Source organism: Eleutherodactylus coqui, chromosome 11, assembly GCF_035609145.1.
Source record: "Eleutherodactylus coqui strain aEleCoq1 chromosome 11, aEleCoq1.hap1, whole genome shotgun sequence".
Taxonomy (NCBI): Eukaryota; Metazoa; Chordata; class Amphibia; order Anura; family Eleutherodactylidae; genus Eleutherodactylus; species Eleutherodactylus coqui.
Window position 1 is genome coordinate 17,501,877 of NC_089847.1, and position 14,192 is coordinate 17,516,068.

General features: G+C 46.7%; 1 protein-coding gene across 1 annotated transcript in view; it reads right to left on the minus strand.

Moving 5' to 3' along the window:
* Positions 1-944: 944 nt before the first annotated feature.
* Positions 945-14,192, minus strand: part of LOC136581620 (DNA topoisomerase I, mitochondrial-like) — a 138,612-nt gene continuing 125,364 nt past the window's right edge. The window contains exons 15-19 of the mRNA XM_066582216.1: positions 11,605-11,719; positions 9,647-9,774; positions 6,704-6,798; positions 2,351-2,500; positions 945-1,161 (exon numbers count right to left, since the gene is read on the minus strand). Of these exons, the coding sequence (XP_066438313.1) occupies positions 1,059-1,161; positions 2,351-2,500; positions 6,704-6,798; positions 9,647-9,774; positions 11,605-11,719 (591 nt within the window). The 3' untranslated portion in view covers positions 945-1,058. The remainder of the gene's footprint in view (positions 1,162-2,350; positions 2,501-6,703; positions 6,799-9,646; positions 9,775-11,604; positions 11,720-14,192) is intronic.

Here is a 14,192-nt window from a genome sequence, read left to right on the forward strand (position 1 = left end):
TCGTTGGATCGCAGTGGGGCAAGCTGGAGATTTCACTCCTCTGCGCCTCTCCATTCACTAACACAGCGGTCATTCAGCATTGAACGGCTGCTGTTTACACTGAACGATTATCATTTAGGCTGCATAAAATCCTGAACATTGAGCAGTGTAAACAGCAGCCTTTAGTAATGAACGGCTGCTGTGTTGAGTGAATGGAGAAGAGCGGCGGAGAGAGGAGAGCAATCTCTTCCAACTGCCCTGGCCCTCTGCTGACCGCTCTGTCAGAGAGACAGCGATACTCGCTCCGGTGCAGCACAGGAGCGAGTACACACAGGGACGAGTATCGGGCATTGTTTACCCGACAGCCATCCCGTGTGAATAGGGTTTAAAACCTGCAGAACATCTTTTACTGTTGATTGGTTGCATCAAGCTGTTCAATATCAGCGAGTGTGACATTCTGGTGTCCACTTAAGTCTATTGGAGGTTCTCCAACAGGGATGTAGTTATTGGGGTGCAAAGGAAACCGTTACACTGAAGTCCTGGTACCCCAGGGGGTCCTAAGCTTTTCTGCCACGTAAGATGACATCCGTATTATAAATACTTATAACACATAATACACTATCAATCTGCCATAGGCTCCCATGTTGCTGCTCACACATATTGGGCGAAATACACACGCAAAAAAGATCGCAGCATGTTCTATCTTGGCATGTATTACGCACGCAGACATGCCAAGGTAGTGCATGACAATTGGCGGCAAGCAGCAAATATGCAATGCCATTGAGTACTTGCTAAGCGCCACACAACTGTCTGCACGCAGTGAATTACGTTTGTGTGAAGTCGCCCTAAAGGTGGTATAAAGTATTAGTGAGCCTAATTTGGCATGTAAAGCGTTTTCGCACAATAATAAAACCGCGTTCCAGACGGCGCAGAAAAACTTTAACATTTTTAATAAAGTACACAAAGATAAAATGGAAATGTAAAAGACTCACTAAAGTTCCCACAAGAGTCCTGTGGTTGTGATCAGTGCTATTAAAATCAGTATTTAAGTGCAGAGTAGAAAACTAAACGAACGATGGTTAAAAGACAAAGTCCGTGTCGGTCATGTGAATGGCCCAAGTGAACTTGTCCCGATAGGTCTTATTGTAGATTTTCTCCAGACTGACGTCCCATTTCTTACACCTATGGGGACGAAAACCACAAAAGAGCAAAATTGTATATATGAGTATTTCTAGCCATGTTCACCTTCTACAGTGCCCCCACAGGAAAACTGAGGTATTACACACATCATCCAATGCATACACAGAAACACTCTTCTCTGCTGGTTTAAATAGGATGTTTCCATAGCGAAGAGGATTCCTAGGTGCGCAGGCTAGCCGCGAGTCAAACGTCAGAAATCACAAGATACTGAAGAAATGCCAGCTCCATAAAAGAATCCTCTCCATTTCAAAATTCCAATTAAATCAGTTGCTGGCTGGAGGACCCAACAGGTCTAGGCATTACACAGAGACGCTCTACTCTCTGCTCTCAGCCTTGAATTTCCTAATAGGGTATTTGATAATGAATTTTATAAACTAAAACCCTTTAATGATGCTTTGGAATATTTCCTGCTTCAGCTGAAAATCCGTTCCGAATTGCTTGAAATTGTAATTTTTTGGCAGGAAAGACATATCTGATCTGATATTTCCCATAATATGAACTCATGTCCACATGGTGAACTGCATGGTGGGATGCATAATGGTCTTAGCACTGCCCCACGTGAATGTTCCTTAGCAGTCAGCACCATAAACTAAATTACAGTGCTCCCAGTGCAGGTTCTGGGGAGTGCAGGGATGTAGTTTGTATAGTCACCCGACTCTCCATTCCTACACTGTCACATGTGGAAGTTGGCACCAGTGGACTCCTCTCCATAGGCGGTGCACGAAAATACATATGGCTCTCTATGAAAGCAGACACAGCTGTTCGAGATGAGTCCGCCGATGCCGACTTCCACAGGTGACAGTGCAGAACGGGGAGCCAAGTAATCATAACTACATTTCTGGACCCCTCGGAAGCTGCCCTATGAGCAGTAGGACTTGAGCTCATAGGTGGTGTGGCCATACATAGATGTACATCAGCTGAACATGGCGAGAACAGCCTACCATTTAATGTGTACAGGGATGTCATGTGTAAGTGGGATCAGGCATGATGGATCTCAACATAGCACTTTCTCCACGTGTCAAAAGGAATAGCTGTCATCCAAACAACCATTTGGCGGACTGCTATCCATCAGGAGGCCAGCTGTAGCCTTAGTCATAAAGGCTTGCAATACATCATTCTGTTGCAGGTATGCAGACTGTGCAAACTTTCCACAAGTAATTCAAGAACTTACCAAGCCACTGAAATCCGGGGATCCAGATAGTTCAGCTTGGAGGTGCTCAAGGCAATCTGTTTATTCTCCTCTCTGTCAGTTGCCTGCACCTCCAATTTCAGTAGCTGCTCTTCTGCTCTCATAACTGCTTTCTTCTTGCTTTCCACAACTCTAAGACGAAAGGAAGATATTATGTACCCCATACATATGGAGAGGAGAAAGACTTCTCCTTCTGTTAGGGTAAAGCCATACGTTATGGATCTGATGCAAATTTTCCACAAGGTGTTGCAGAAATTTCTTTAAAATCTTCTGCATTGCTTGTACTGCGACACACGGCAGATTTACCTCACTCAATTCTGCTGCAGAAAATGGACATTTATTGTAGTGGCCCAGAACGATGGGGCCCCTCTATAACAATATGCATGCATTTGTCTATGTAAGGTCAGTGTCTTCTGTGTTGCATGATTGGTGTATTGCATAGCTGCAGCACTTAAAGGGTTAACTGTGTGGTACGTGAGATGTCTGTCTGGAAATGTAGTGTTTTAGGTTGTGAGTTGGTGGTCACCTGACCATGCTTGATATATGTGATTGCAAGGGAGTTCTGTTCTGGGCTTGCAAGAGAGAAGGAGTAAGGCCTCATGTCCACTAGCAAAATTGAATTGCGGATTCCGCATTCAATTTTGCCCATAGGGATCCATTGGCCATCCGCGGTCAATTAAACTGAAATTTGCACCCGCAGATGGCATTTTAATGGATTTGCGTTTTCTCACGTGCGGGAGAAAAAAAACGCAGCATGCTCCATTTTCTGCGGGTCTCCTGCAGGCTTCCATAGAAGCCTGTGGAAGCCGTCTGGTCCCGCAGTACACCCGCAGCTGAATTTCTGCTCTCCGGCGTGGGAGCGCGGGAGAGCAGGAGTTCAAAAAGTAAAAAAAGTGCACGGCACGCTGCCGGCGTGCCGAGCGCATCCGCCGGGCTGAGGGAAAGAAGATCCATCTACGACGGACGGGAACCCGCAGCGTCCGGACAGGTGAGTAAAATCTTTTTTCAGGCCTCATGTCCACGAGAAAGGAGGGTCCCGCTGCGGGATTCTGCATGGAGAATCCGCGTGGGCCCGAATTTCCTCGTGGACATGAAGCCTTAAGAAGAGGTCGGAGGGTGCAAGAGGACAACGCAGGCACCTTCAGCCTGTGTGGCCCAGAATGGATGAGCGCGAAAGAAGTCCACAGTCTGGCCTGGGCTTGCTGTACCCAAGAGATGTGAAAATATCCCTTCAGTGCTAAGAGAATGAGGAGCCGCCATGCAGCGCACCCTTTTTCCAAATGTGAATGTTGACGGGTAGAGAGTGTAAGAGAAGAGAGAGTGTTGTCGGGACCAGGACCCACAGATAACAGGACTGTGGTTTCTCCTGTTTACCTGTGAATTCTCCCTGTCACTCCACTTTAAAGTTTGCACTGTTTTCCTGCTGGCGTGTATTTGCAAGTTGTGCCAAGTAAACGAGCTTCACCGACCGTTCCCAGTTTGGCTCAGAAACTTAACTCCCTGTGTGTGGACTCCATTACAAACAACAGGACTTACTGCAGAGGATGGAACGGTGGCGTCACGTGTGACATAAAGGACTAAGGTAATCCATCATTGGGTTCCCCTGTTGAATAACCTGCCCTTGGCCCCTTGGACATGTCATCGGTTACCCTCCGGGTGGGAGATGGTAAAGCCACCATGACAAGGCCCAAACTCTACCCCGCTGTATCCTAGGCTGGGGCGCGCTCCTCGGACGCTGCAGGGTGGAGCTTATCTTGGCATCACAAACAGGATGAATCTTATGTGCCTGTTCTCAAAAAGCTGCAAAAGAAACGCTTGCCCGCCATTTTTTAAGTCGCGGAAGATTTTTGCTCGCGCACAAGTTAAAGAGCGTAATTTCTGGTACAAAGGCTCTCTGAGTTTTCCTAGATGTCCAGGACTAGATCCCTCCGACTCTTAAAATACATTGCGGGTCCTCTGAGCCTAAGGACATTTGCCAGAGTGGTGCAAGACCAAGTTGTTTGCCAGGGGATGCAAAAGGAGAGCCTTAATTGGTATCTGGCAAGGATGCTCTACAAACTAAAGAGACTGTGTTGTTTTGCTAGATCGTGTGGAATTGCCTGCGTTACATTGTGAGCAACCAATTGTAAATGTGGACTTTGACTGTATGCAGATTGCGCCCAGCCCTCATGTTCTTCAATGAATCTTCAGCCCACGAAAATTTCCCGCCAAGGCTGTGGAAAAAGTAGAGGGGTTGTCCCCACCGTGGAGCAACAGCTCAGAGGAGGAGTCTTCCTCTGCCTTCAGCGAACCACTACAACTGTCTCAGCAGACCAACCAGCACCTTCCAGAAAATGAGGACATGGCCACCTATACTACTTTACATGGTGTCCCAGCTGATATCCACAACCTCCGCCCAGAATCTACTGGGGCGATGAGCCGGAGTTACAGGGGTTGGCAGTGCCTTTGCTGCCCCCCCCCCCCCCCCTCTGCTAGAGGGACGCCTGCAGGAACCGTCCAGGTGGGAGTCCACTCGAGACCTGAAGCCTGCCCAGAAGAGGTCTCTCCCAGTTTCTACCGCCTTGGAGGAGGATGCCCCTTCCACGTCTACTCAAGGTCCAGAAACTTCTCAGCCGCAAGCGGAGCCTTTTCACGTGCCCTGGATTGTCATTCATTGTGACAACACCAAAGCTAGAGCTGCTGTTCCTTCTGGGTCGCGTCCCCATATATGGGACTTTGAGGACCCCAAGGTTCAACTCTATGTCCAGGCTTGGAAACAACCGGCGCCTTTGACCGAATTGTGTCGTCCTCTCAGCGGACCCCTGCCCATCGCTACTTCTTTCCAGGACTCAGAACAAGTTGAGGGCGCTGAGGTAAAGGCTTTTTTGTGTCAGAGCCAGTCTTTGTTCTTCAGTGGCCATACCTTCGTGGAGCAGCTGCAAAATTCCCACAGGCTTTACCACGGAGTCAGAAGTTGAAGAGCCTGCTGTTACGCATCAGATAGTTACGTGGTGTTAAGAGACTCCCGTAATTATGAGCCAAAGAGACTGTTCGTTGTTTTTCTGGACTTTATTTCCCCTTTTTTAATAAGCCCCAAAAGAGACTTTAAAGTTTATTTTCCCTTGCATAGTTTGTGCAAAAACTGTTATTCTTTAAAGATGTTATTGCGAAGTTCATATGTTCAAGAAAATGTGCGGGAGGGTAATGCAAGTCTGACTAATAAAACTGTTTGCATTGGTAATGAGTGCCTGTTGTCAGTAATTGTATGCAAATGAGTTAGGAGGTGGTTTCTGTTTGCAAGTTCTACTACACCACTTCAGTGTGTTCTGTCCCAGGGGAGGCATCCACAATATTCATCGTTCTCTTTAGTCAGCTCACTTGGGAGTATTTACCTAAGGTTACTGCCCTCAATGAGTTAATTTTCTAGGAAAGTGATGATCATGCGACTTGTCCTGTATTCAGTCCCACCAGTCAACCCTTCTCTATTCTTTGTCTAGCTACAGTGTGTTGCATTTCTTCTGTAGTCTTTGGGGAGAAGAGTTATGGGGGACTTAGTTATGGGAAGAAGAGTTGAGAGTGCCCCATAGCAATGTTAGTGTATCTTGGATTCTGTCCAACCTAACAGTTTTCAGTGGTTTGGCCATACCACTTCAGCTCGCGCTGTCATAATTTAATGCTTTTCATAGAAAGTGACGTCTTAAAGTAGTCTGAGTACAATTTAATGGGTAAGCTCTAAGTAGCAACCGAAGGGTGAGTTGTGTTTAAAGGTTCTGCCTTGCATACTCCGACGTGTAGATGTTCCGCTAGATGTAATTGTGTAGAACGCTGAAGACTTGTCCACTCCAGATCTTACACCTTGTTTAAGAGGCGCCAGGGTCGGCTTGTTTTTAGCAAACTCTGATTGGCTTAGACAGTCAATGTAGGGCTGTGAATGGGCATTGAGCCAGCGCCGAGAACCAATCACAGCAATCTATTGCTGGAGGCGGGGTTTTCAAACCTGGCCTACGGCAATAGACTTGTGAGTGCAGGGGAAGCCCGGATCAGCGGCAGAGACCAGCAGACGCGACCCAGACGGCAGCGGCTAGGTGGGTATGGCTTTTTTTTCCAGCATCGTTGCAGCCAAACGCTGGCATAAAGAATTCCAGCACTGCTGAAACTGGGTGGAATCTGCAGTAAACGCAGCGTTCAAAAAAATGCTGCATTTCTGCAAATGCCTTGTGTGAGAGAGGCCTAAGGAATAATATAAAAGGAGATATGGAAGGAAAAAGTCCCCCAGAAATAGCTGCACGCTCATTTACATGGTGAACACCACAATGCTAATCCTATTACGATCACATTTAGGGGAATCCTACATACTTTGCCAGCTTCTCCGAGTCGTTCTCTTTAGCTTCTTTCTTGGCTTCTTTCAGCTCTTTCTTTGCTAATGAAATCTGCTCTTTTTTGGCCTCAATCTGGAGAAATAAAAGAGAAGACAAAGCGGTTGTCCAGCTGGTAACCACTGATGACCTGTCCTTAGGATAGACGATCAATAGTAGATCAGTGGGGCCTGCTGCTTTCGACCTCCACCACTCTGCTGTTCCCTGGGCCAGCACGCTTGTATACTAGCTGATCTCTACAAGAAGCCAACAGCTCCATTCCCACAGCAGTGGCCCGTCCTCATAGTGCAGGCTAAGTTCCCAGTGAAGTGAATGGCCTGTAATACCAAACTTCACCACTGCAGAGGGAACAAAGCTGTCTGCTTCCTGCAAAAGTCACATAAGTGCAGGAGTGCACAGGCCCGTGATCAGTTGGAGTCCCACCAATCTACTATTAATGGCCTATCTTAAGGACAGACCATGAATAGTTTACAACTGAAAGCCCCTTTCACACCTTAACGCTGCAGGGCATACAGTGTCAGGGTATAAATGAAGAGAGATTGTGTGGCGATCTCCCTCGATACAACGCGGGCGTCGGCTGTTTCTTACGTCCAGCACCCGTCGGCAACGGCTCCGATAAGCCGCACTGCTCATCGAAACTTTTAACTCTTTAAATGCCGCTGTTCATTATGACAGGGGCATTTAAACCCCCGGCTGATTTTCGGGGTCCCATGCAGCCCTCGAGATGAGATCACAGGGAGACGTGCGAGTGTCATGGCAGCCGGGGGCCCTCTGAAAGGCACCAGGGCTGTCATGGCAGAATGCCTATCAAGTCATGCCCGTGGGGTGGCTTGATAAGAGTGCCTGCCCGATTGCAGTATGATGTAATGCTATGGCATTACATTGTACTGCAGAACCAATTAAAGCATCGCAAGTTGTTGTTAGAAAAAAAAAAAGAAAGAAAAGTAAAGTAATAAAGGTTTAAAAAAAAAAACACAAACCTTTAGCCATAAGACGTGTAGAAAGAGGCAGCATCCACGGCAAAGATTTAAGAGGACACTTTATTCCATCATGATGATAATATAATTATGATGATTAGGAATAAAGTGTCCTTTTAAATCTTTGCCGTGGATGCTGCCTCTTTCTACACGTCTTACTGGATATATTTGTGGGTCTGGATCCGACCCCAGGTGAGGCGCGGCATTTTTGAAATTGTGTTCCTGATGCTCAGCTTTTTTTAGCCTCATTATCGGGTGCCGCTGTGGACATTTATTGTTTGAGAAACCTTTAGCCATATTTATAATAAAAGAATCTAAACAAAAAAAACACATTTGGTATCGCCGCCTCCGTAAAAGTCTGATCTAGCAAAGCTTCACATTATTTACCCCGCACGATGCACATAATGAGAAAAAAATAAATCAAGCATGCCATTATTGTGCTTTTTTGGTCACCCTGTCTCCAAGAAAAAAAATGTAATAAAAAGCGATCAAAAGGTTGTATGTATACAAAAATAGTACCAGCGCAAAACTAGAGGATGCTGCGCAAAAAATGAGCCCTCGCACAACTATGTCGACGGAAAAATGAAAAAGTGATTGTGTTTAGAAGATGGTGACGGAAAATGTAAAAAAAATTAAATCTCGTTGAAAGAAAATAAAAGTACTACAGCAAAAAACCCCACAAAAACTATATAAGGGCTTATTCAGACGACCGTATATCGGCTGCGTTTTCACGCTGAGCCGATCTATGGTGTCCTTGTCTGCAGGTGGGGTGGGGAGTGGATGGAAGAGCCAGGAGCAGGAACCGAGCTCCTGCCCCTTGCCACTATTTGCAATGGGAGGGCGGGACAGGGGTGGAGCTAAGCGCGACGTGAGGGGACTTAGCTCCGCCCCACCCCTCCCATTGCAAATAATGGCAAGGGGTGGGAGATCAGTTCCTGCTCCTTGCTCTTCCATTCTCCTCCCCCTGCAGACGAGGACACTGTATATCGGCTCGGCATGTAAACGCAGCAGATATACGGTCGTCTGAATAAGCCCTAAGTTTGGTATCCTATTAATTGTACTGACCCATAGAATAAAGTTATCAGGTAATTTTTATTGCAGTGTGTGCGCCGTAGAAACAGGACGCACCCAAAGATGGCGGAATTAATTTTTTTGTTTCCATCTCACCGCACTTATAATGTACTGAAAAACTTTTCAAAAATTCTACGGTACATTAAATCGTACCACTGAAAAATACAACTCGTTCCCCAAGAAACAAGTGAAGGCGATGGATACATAAAAGTTCTGATTTTTTTTAAAAAGTCAGTAGGAAACACCGAACATTGGGGAAAAAAAAGTTAACCCTTAAGAGGTTAAGTAAATTGCACTTGATTATTCTGATAAGTGATGGGAAACCAAAGGCTGAAACCTGTGCACACCCAATACGCCTGACAGCTGAGGATATGCTACAGTTGGATTGCAGAGGATTGTCTACACTGAATACAAGTCTGGACTCCAAGCTGATACATTGTAACAAAATATCAGCACAGAAGATAGACTGATGTGGACATTCAGCACACAGACTGGATACACTCAGCTGTGGGAAGTATTAGGTTCGTACACTGAGCTGTGGGAAGTATTAGGTTCGTACAGGTTTTTAGTCTTTGGATGTAAAGTAGAATGTTCCACTTCACTGACAACAAAATGATAATCCGACATAAAGAAGAATTAAAACACAAAGTTGAAGAACTCTCGTTACACAATGGTGGATCAGTGATCTGCAGCCGGCGGCGCTCCAGCTGTCCTGTAACAGCAGTGTGATGGGAGTTACATATTAAACTGCTACATAAAGTGTTCTGCGATATGTAACTCCCATCACACTGCTGTTACAGAGCAGCGGGAGAGCCGCCGGCTGCAGATCACTGATACACCAGGTTATTGGTGACGACATTATATTTCCTGCCCACCTTTGATCTCAGATTAGCCATGGACTGATCGAATGTTTTCGGTGGTGCCCGCTGATGGTTGCAAAGTATAGCAACCGCCCTATTAGCTCTGTTATAGGACAGGATCTTTCCCGGGGCCGTGTCCTCCGCTGGGGGAAGAAAAAAAAAATGAAATTAACAAGAATTTAGAATATATTAAAAAAAGGAAGTAAAAGAAAAAGAAGAAGAAAAAAAAAAAAAAAGATTATCTGAAAGTTCTTGTCCGTTGTCATACGCATATATAGTCACGTGTATAGTAGACAGATACAGGAATCCGGGATGGGTGATTGAAAGCTTCCCCCGGGACCCAGCAGGGAGGACTACAAGCTGCATTTTGTTGAGGGGACACACTGATCATTAAAAGGGAGTGAGCAGAAACTGCTTCTGCAGGACTGTCTCCAGCATCCGACTGGTGGGACATCCATCTGTAGAGTAAGGGACCCCTAAAGCCATCCTGTCTCGCCTCTTCCACATTTAGGTTCCTGGAGGTGCTGGATTTTAAAGAAACAGCCAAGAGCCCCATGTTACATGGTTCCCATAGGAGTGAGTGGAAATTATGCAAACAGCAAGTTATACTATTTATGTAAAGTGGTGGAAGAGCTTTTCCACTCCTCCACCGAAGAGACAAGCGGCATCGGCTGCTCCGACTACACACACACACAGAGTGGGAGAGAGTGCTTGCCCATGTGATGATGCGGGTGGTAACACATCCGGCTCGTCAGTCTTACACAATAGGGCAGGACCTGAAGCTCCGCGATTTCTGCTATAATGTATACCAGTGTTAGGTGTAAATTATAGTGAATTTTTAAAGCCATGGGCGGCCACGCTCCCACGCCTCCTATATTTGCAGAACTGCTGCAGCCAGCAGAAAACTCTAAAAAGTTTTCTGCAAGTGTGATTTGCTCAAAACTTTGTTTGCTTCTTGTGTAAGTCAGTTTTCAAAATTTCTCCCGAATAGGCTTTCCAACTGCTGACATAATGAGGGCACTGTCATATAGGACCACAAAGTCCCTCGCTAGTGTTCCACTAAACAAGTGGGTTGTATGGGATTAAACATCCATGGGCTGTGTCTGGTCTTGTAGCTCCACTCCACTTACATGAACAAGGCTAAGGTGCAATGTCACACACAACCTATGAACAGGTGTGGCACTGTTCTTGGAAGAAAGCAGCCATGTTTTTCTAAACCTGGGTCAGGAGGGATGTCGTTTCTCCTTAAGGAGAGCACCCAAAAAGTGTGTGGAGACACCTAGAGGGTGAGTGGATATGGGGATGGTATAGTCTCTCCCCAAGGAGAGCACCCAAATGGGGTGTGTGGACACCTAGAAGGTGAGTGAGAAGACTTATAAGGCCACGCTAGCTCCTCTGGGTAATTTATGCAAATAGGAAAGATGGAAAAATACCTCTGCAGTGCTTTCTACACCTGAACCTTTCAAGTGTCAATAAACCATCAGGACAATCAGCTGTATGCAATCTAATATACGGTATGGAGTAATATTTCCTTTTGAAGGTTATTGTGGGCGTCCCTGCAGTGCACACATGGCATGTTAGCATGCCCACCCCGGGTCCTAGGGGCTTTGCTGCACCATTGGGAGCGGTGCCCAGTCCGGCGAGATCCTCTTTATATACTCTAATATACACTTCAGCCATATTCTCTCCATATTTAAGTAGAAATGCAGCTTTATCTCTATTTCCGTATCTCGGAGGAATTTGCAGAATTTATATCACAACAAGCAAAGAATTGCTCATTAAATTTAATATACTGTTAACACAGACGTTGTACGCAGCGCGCGATCCGGGAATTTATGTAAATCTATAAACAGTAATACTTTATTTAACAACTAGCCATTAGCATAAGAAGGTTTTAATACATAGCCGATGCAGGTTGTATAACATCCCCGCACGGCGCACACAGGGCTACGGATCAAACCATGGAGTCTTACGATCTGTCAGTTCCTGCAGCTGCTCTTGCAGTGTGACCGAGGCGTTGTAGGTCCTGAAAACCTTTGCCGTCAGTCCTTCCATCAGGGACTGCAAGTATTTATTCAGCATTGGGGTCTGCAAATAGAAAGGAGAGGTTGGTTTTCTTATACAATGGTTTCCATTCACGGACAACAAACAGATCTTGAGTTGGTGAGGAACTGATAAAGTATATCACATAGTCATATTATACGACGAATAAGGCTAGTAGTGCTGCGTGTAAATATCTCGTCAAACCGCCCACTTCTGGCTAAGTGACAGGTGCCCGCTCCCTTAACATCTTGTCAACCCGCCTGTTTTGTCACTTTTTCGCTCAACAGCAGCGCTGGCCCCATTGAAATCAATAGGAGAAGATCGAGAAGCAGTGTAGGAATCCCCCATAGAGATCTTTTACATATCTCCCCATATTTGGAGAGATAGAGGGTGGTGCTAGAGGGCTTTCCCAGGGCTCCCGCTAAAGCAGGGGCGAGGCTAGAGCGGGTATCAGTGATTTTAATCTAGCTAAGAAGGGGTGGGGCTAGAGGGCAGATCCACTAGCCCCGCACTTGGCTAGAGAGGGCTCACTATGATAACCCCTCTAGCCCGGCCCCTGGGGAAGCCCTGGGAAAGCCCTCTAGCCCCACACCCTCTCTCTCCAAATATGGGGAGATATTAAGAAATACTCTGTTGCTTCCCTCCCCCTTCCCCTCTCTCTTATGGGGAATTCCTAGGCTGCTTTGCGATCTTCTATTGATTTCAATGGGACCAGTGCTGCTGCCGCCGGCTCACTTGAGTACAATGGGCGATATCGCAGAGTTTTCTTATCGCTGTGAGCCTTGAGTGAACACATTGCAAATAAGAATGAAACCATTGAAAATCATTGGTTTCATAATCATGCGTTTTCACTCACTCTCGCATTGCAGGAAAGTTTACCGCCAGTAGGTAAGAGACGTTAGGGTGCCATGTCTAAGTAGAAACAGCGAGAACTACTATAATAGTCTTATTTGTATAGCACCAACTTATTCCGTAGCGCTTTTGATGCATGGGGAGCTCAATCAGGACGGGGTGTTGTGGTACAGGAGGTATGGGGGGCAGGGAGTGTACATGATGGAAGTAATCTCAGAGCGGAGGACTAGGTGAGGAGAATTGGAATGCTTCTTTGAAGAGGTGAGTCTTTAGGGCACGCTTGAACTTCTGTGCGTTGGGGATTGTCCGGATGTCTTGGGGTAGAGCGTTCCATAAGGTTGCTGCTGCTCTAGTGAAGTCCTGGAGTCGAGCATGTGATGTTCGTATTAGGGGAACATCTAGTCTGACTGTGTTGGCAGAGCGGAGCACGCTGGTAGGGTGATGTATTGACAGGAGGGAGGTAATGTACGGAGGTGCGGCGTCATAGAGAGCTTTGTTGGTGAGGGTGAGGAGTTTAAATTGAGTTCTGTGATACATGAGCAGCCAGTGCAGAGACTGACATACTGCGGAGGCATCTGAGAAGCAGCTGGATAGGAAGAGGAGCCTAGCTGCTACTTTTGCCATGGATTGGAGAGGGTAGTGTCTGGTGCAGGGAAGGCCAATTAGCAGGGAATTGCAGTAATCGAGTCTGGGATGAATGACTGCAACAACGAGAGTCTTTAGTATGTCCGTAGTCAGGAATGGCCGGATTTTTGCAATGTTCCTGAGGTGCAGGTGGCATGTTTGGGCCAGAGATTGGATGTGGAGGGTGAAGGAGAGGTCCGAGTCCAATGCGACCCCTAGGCAGTGGGTGTACTGTTTGGGGGATACGGTAGTGCTAGATTTTGATATGGAAATGTTGGGGGTAGGTCAGCTGGTAGAGGGTGGAAAAACGAGGTGGTGAGTTTTTGAGAGGTCAAGTTTGAGGAAAAGGAAGGACATGGTATTAGAGACAATGGACAGGCAATCGGAAGGGGGCAGAAATGTGATGGGAAGAGGTATATAACTGAGTGTCGTCCGCATAGAGATGATGTGGGAGGCCAAATCTGCGAATGGTTAGCCCAATTGGGGCTGTGTAAATAAAGAGGAGGTGCCGAGGACCAAGCCTTGGGGGACCCCAACAGCGAGAGGAAGTGGAGAGGAGATAGAGCCAGCGAAGGAGACACTGAAAGTGTGGTTAGAGAGATAGGAGGAGAACCAAGAGAGCAGTGTCCTTTAGGCCGATAGAGCAAAGCATAGCAAGGAGGTGGTCATGGTGAACAGTGTTAAATGCAGCAGACAGGTCAAGGAGGTCAGTAGGTAGTAGTCACCCCTCGACTTGGCCGTTATCAGGTCATTAGACACTTTTGTGAGGGCGGTTTCGGTTGAGTGTGGGGGGCGGAAACCGGACCAGAGAAGGTCTAGGAGAGAGTTGTCAGAGAGAAAGCAAGTAAGGCGGGAATAGACCAAGCATAAATGTAGCTTGAAGATGACGGGAAGGTTAGGGATGGGTTGGTAGTTGGCATCGGTCGGGTCGGGGGTCGGTTTCTTTAGCAGTGGGGATATGATGAGTGTTTGAAAGAGGAGGGGAAAATGCCAGAGGACAGGGAGAGATTGAAAATGGTGGTGAGGTGGGTGATGACAGCCG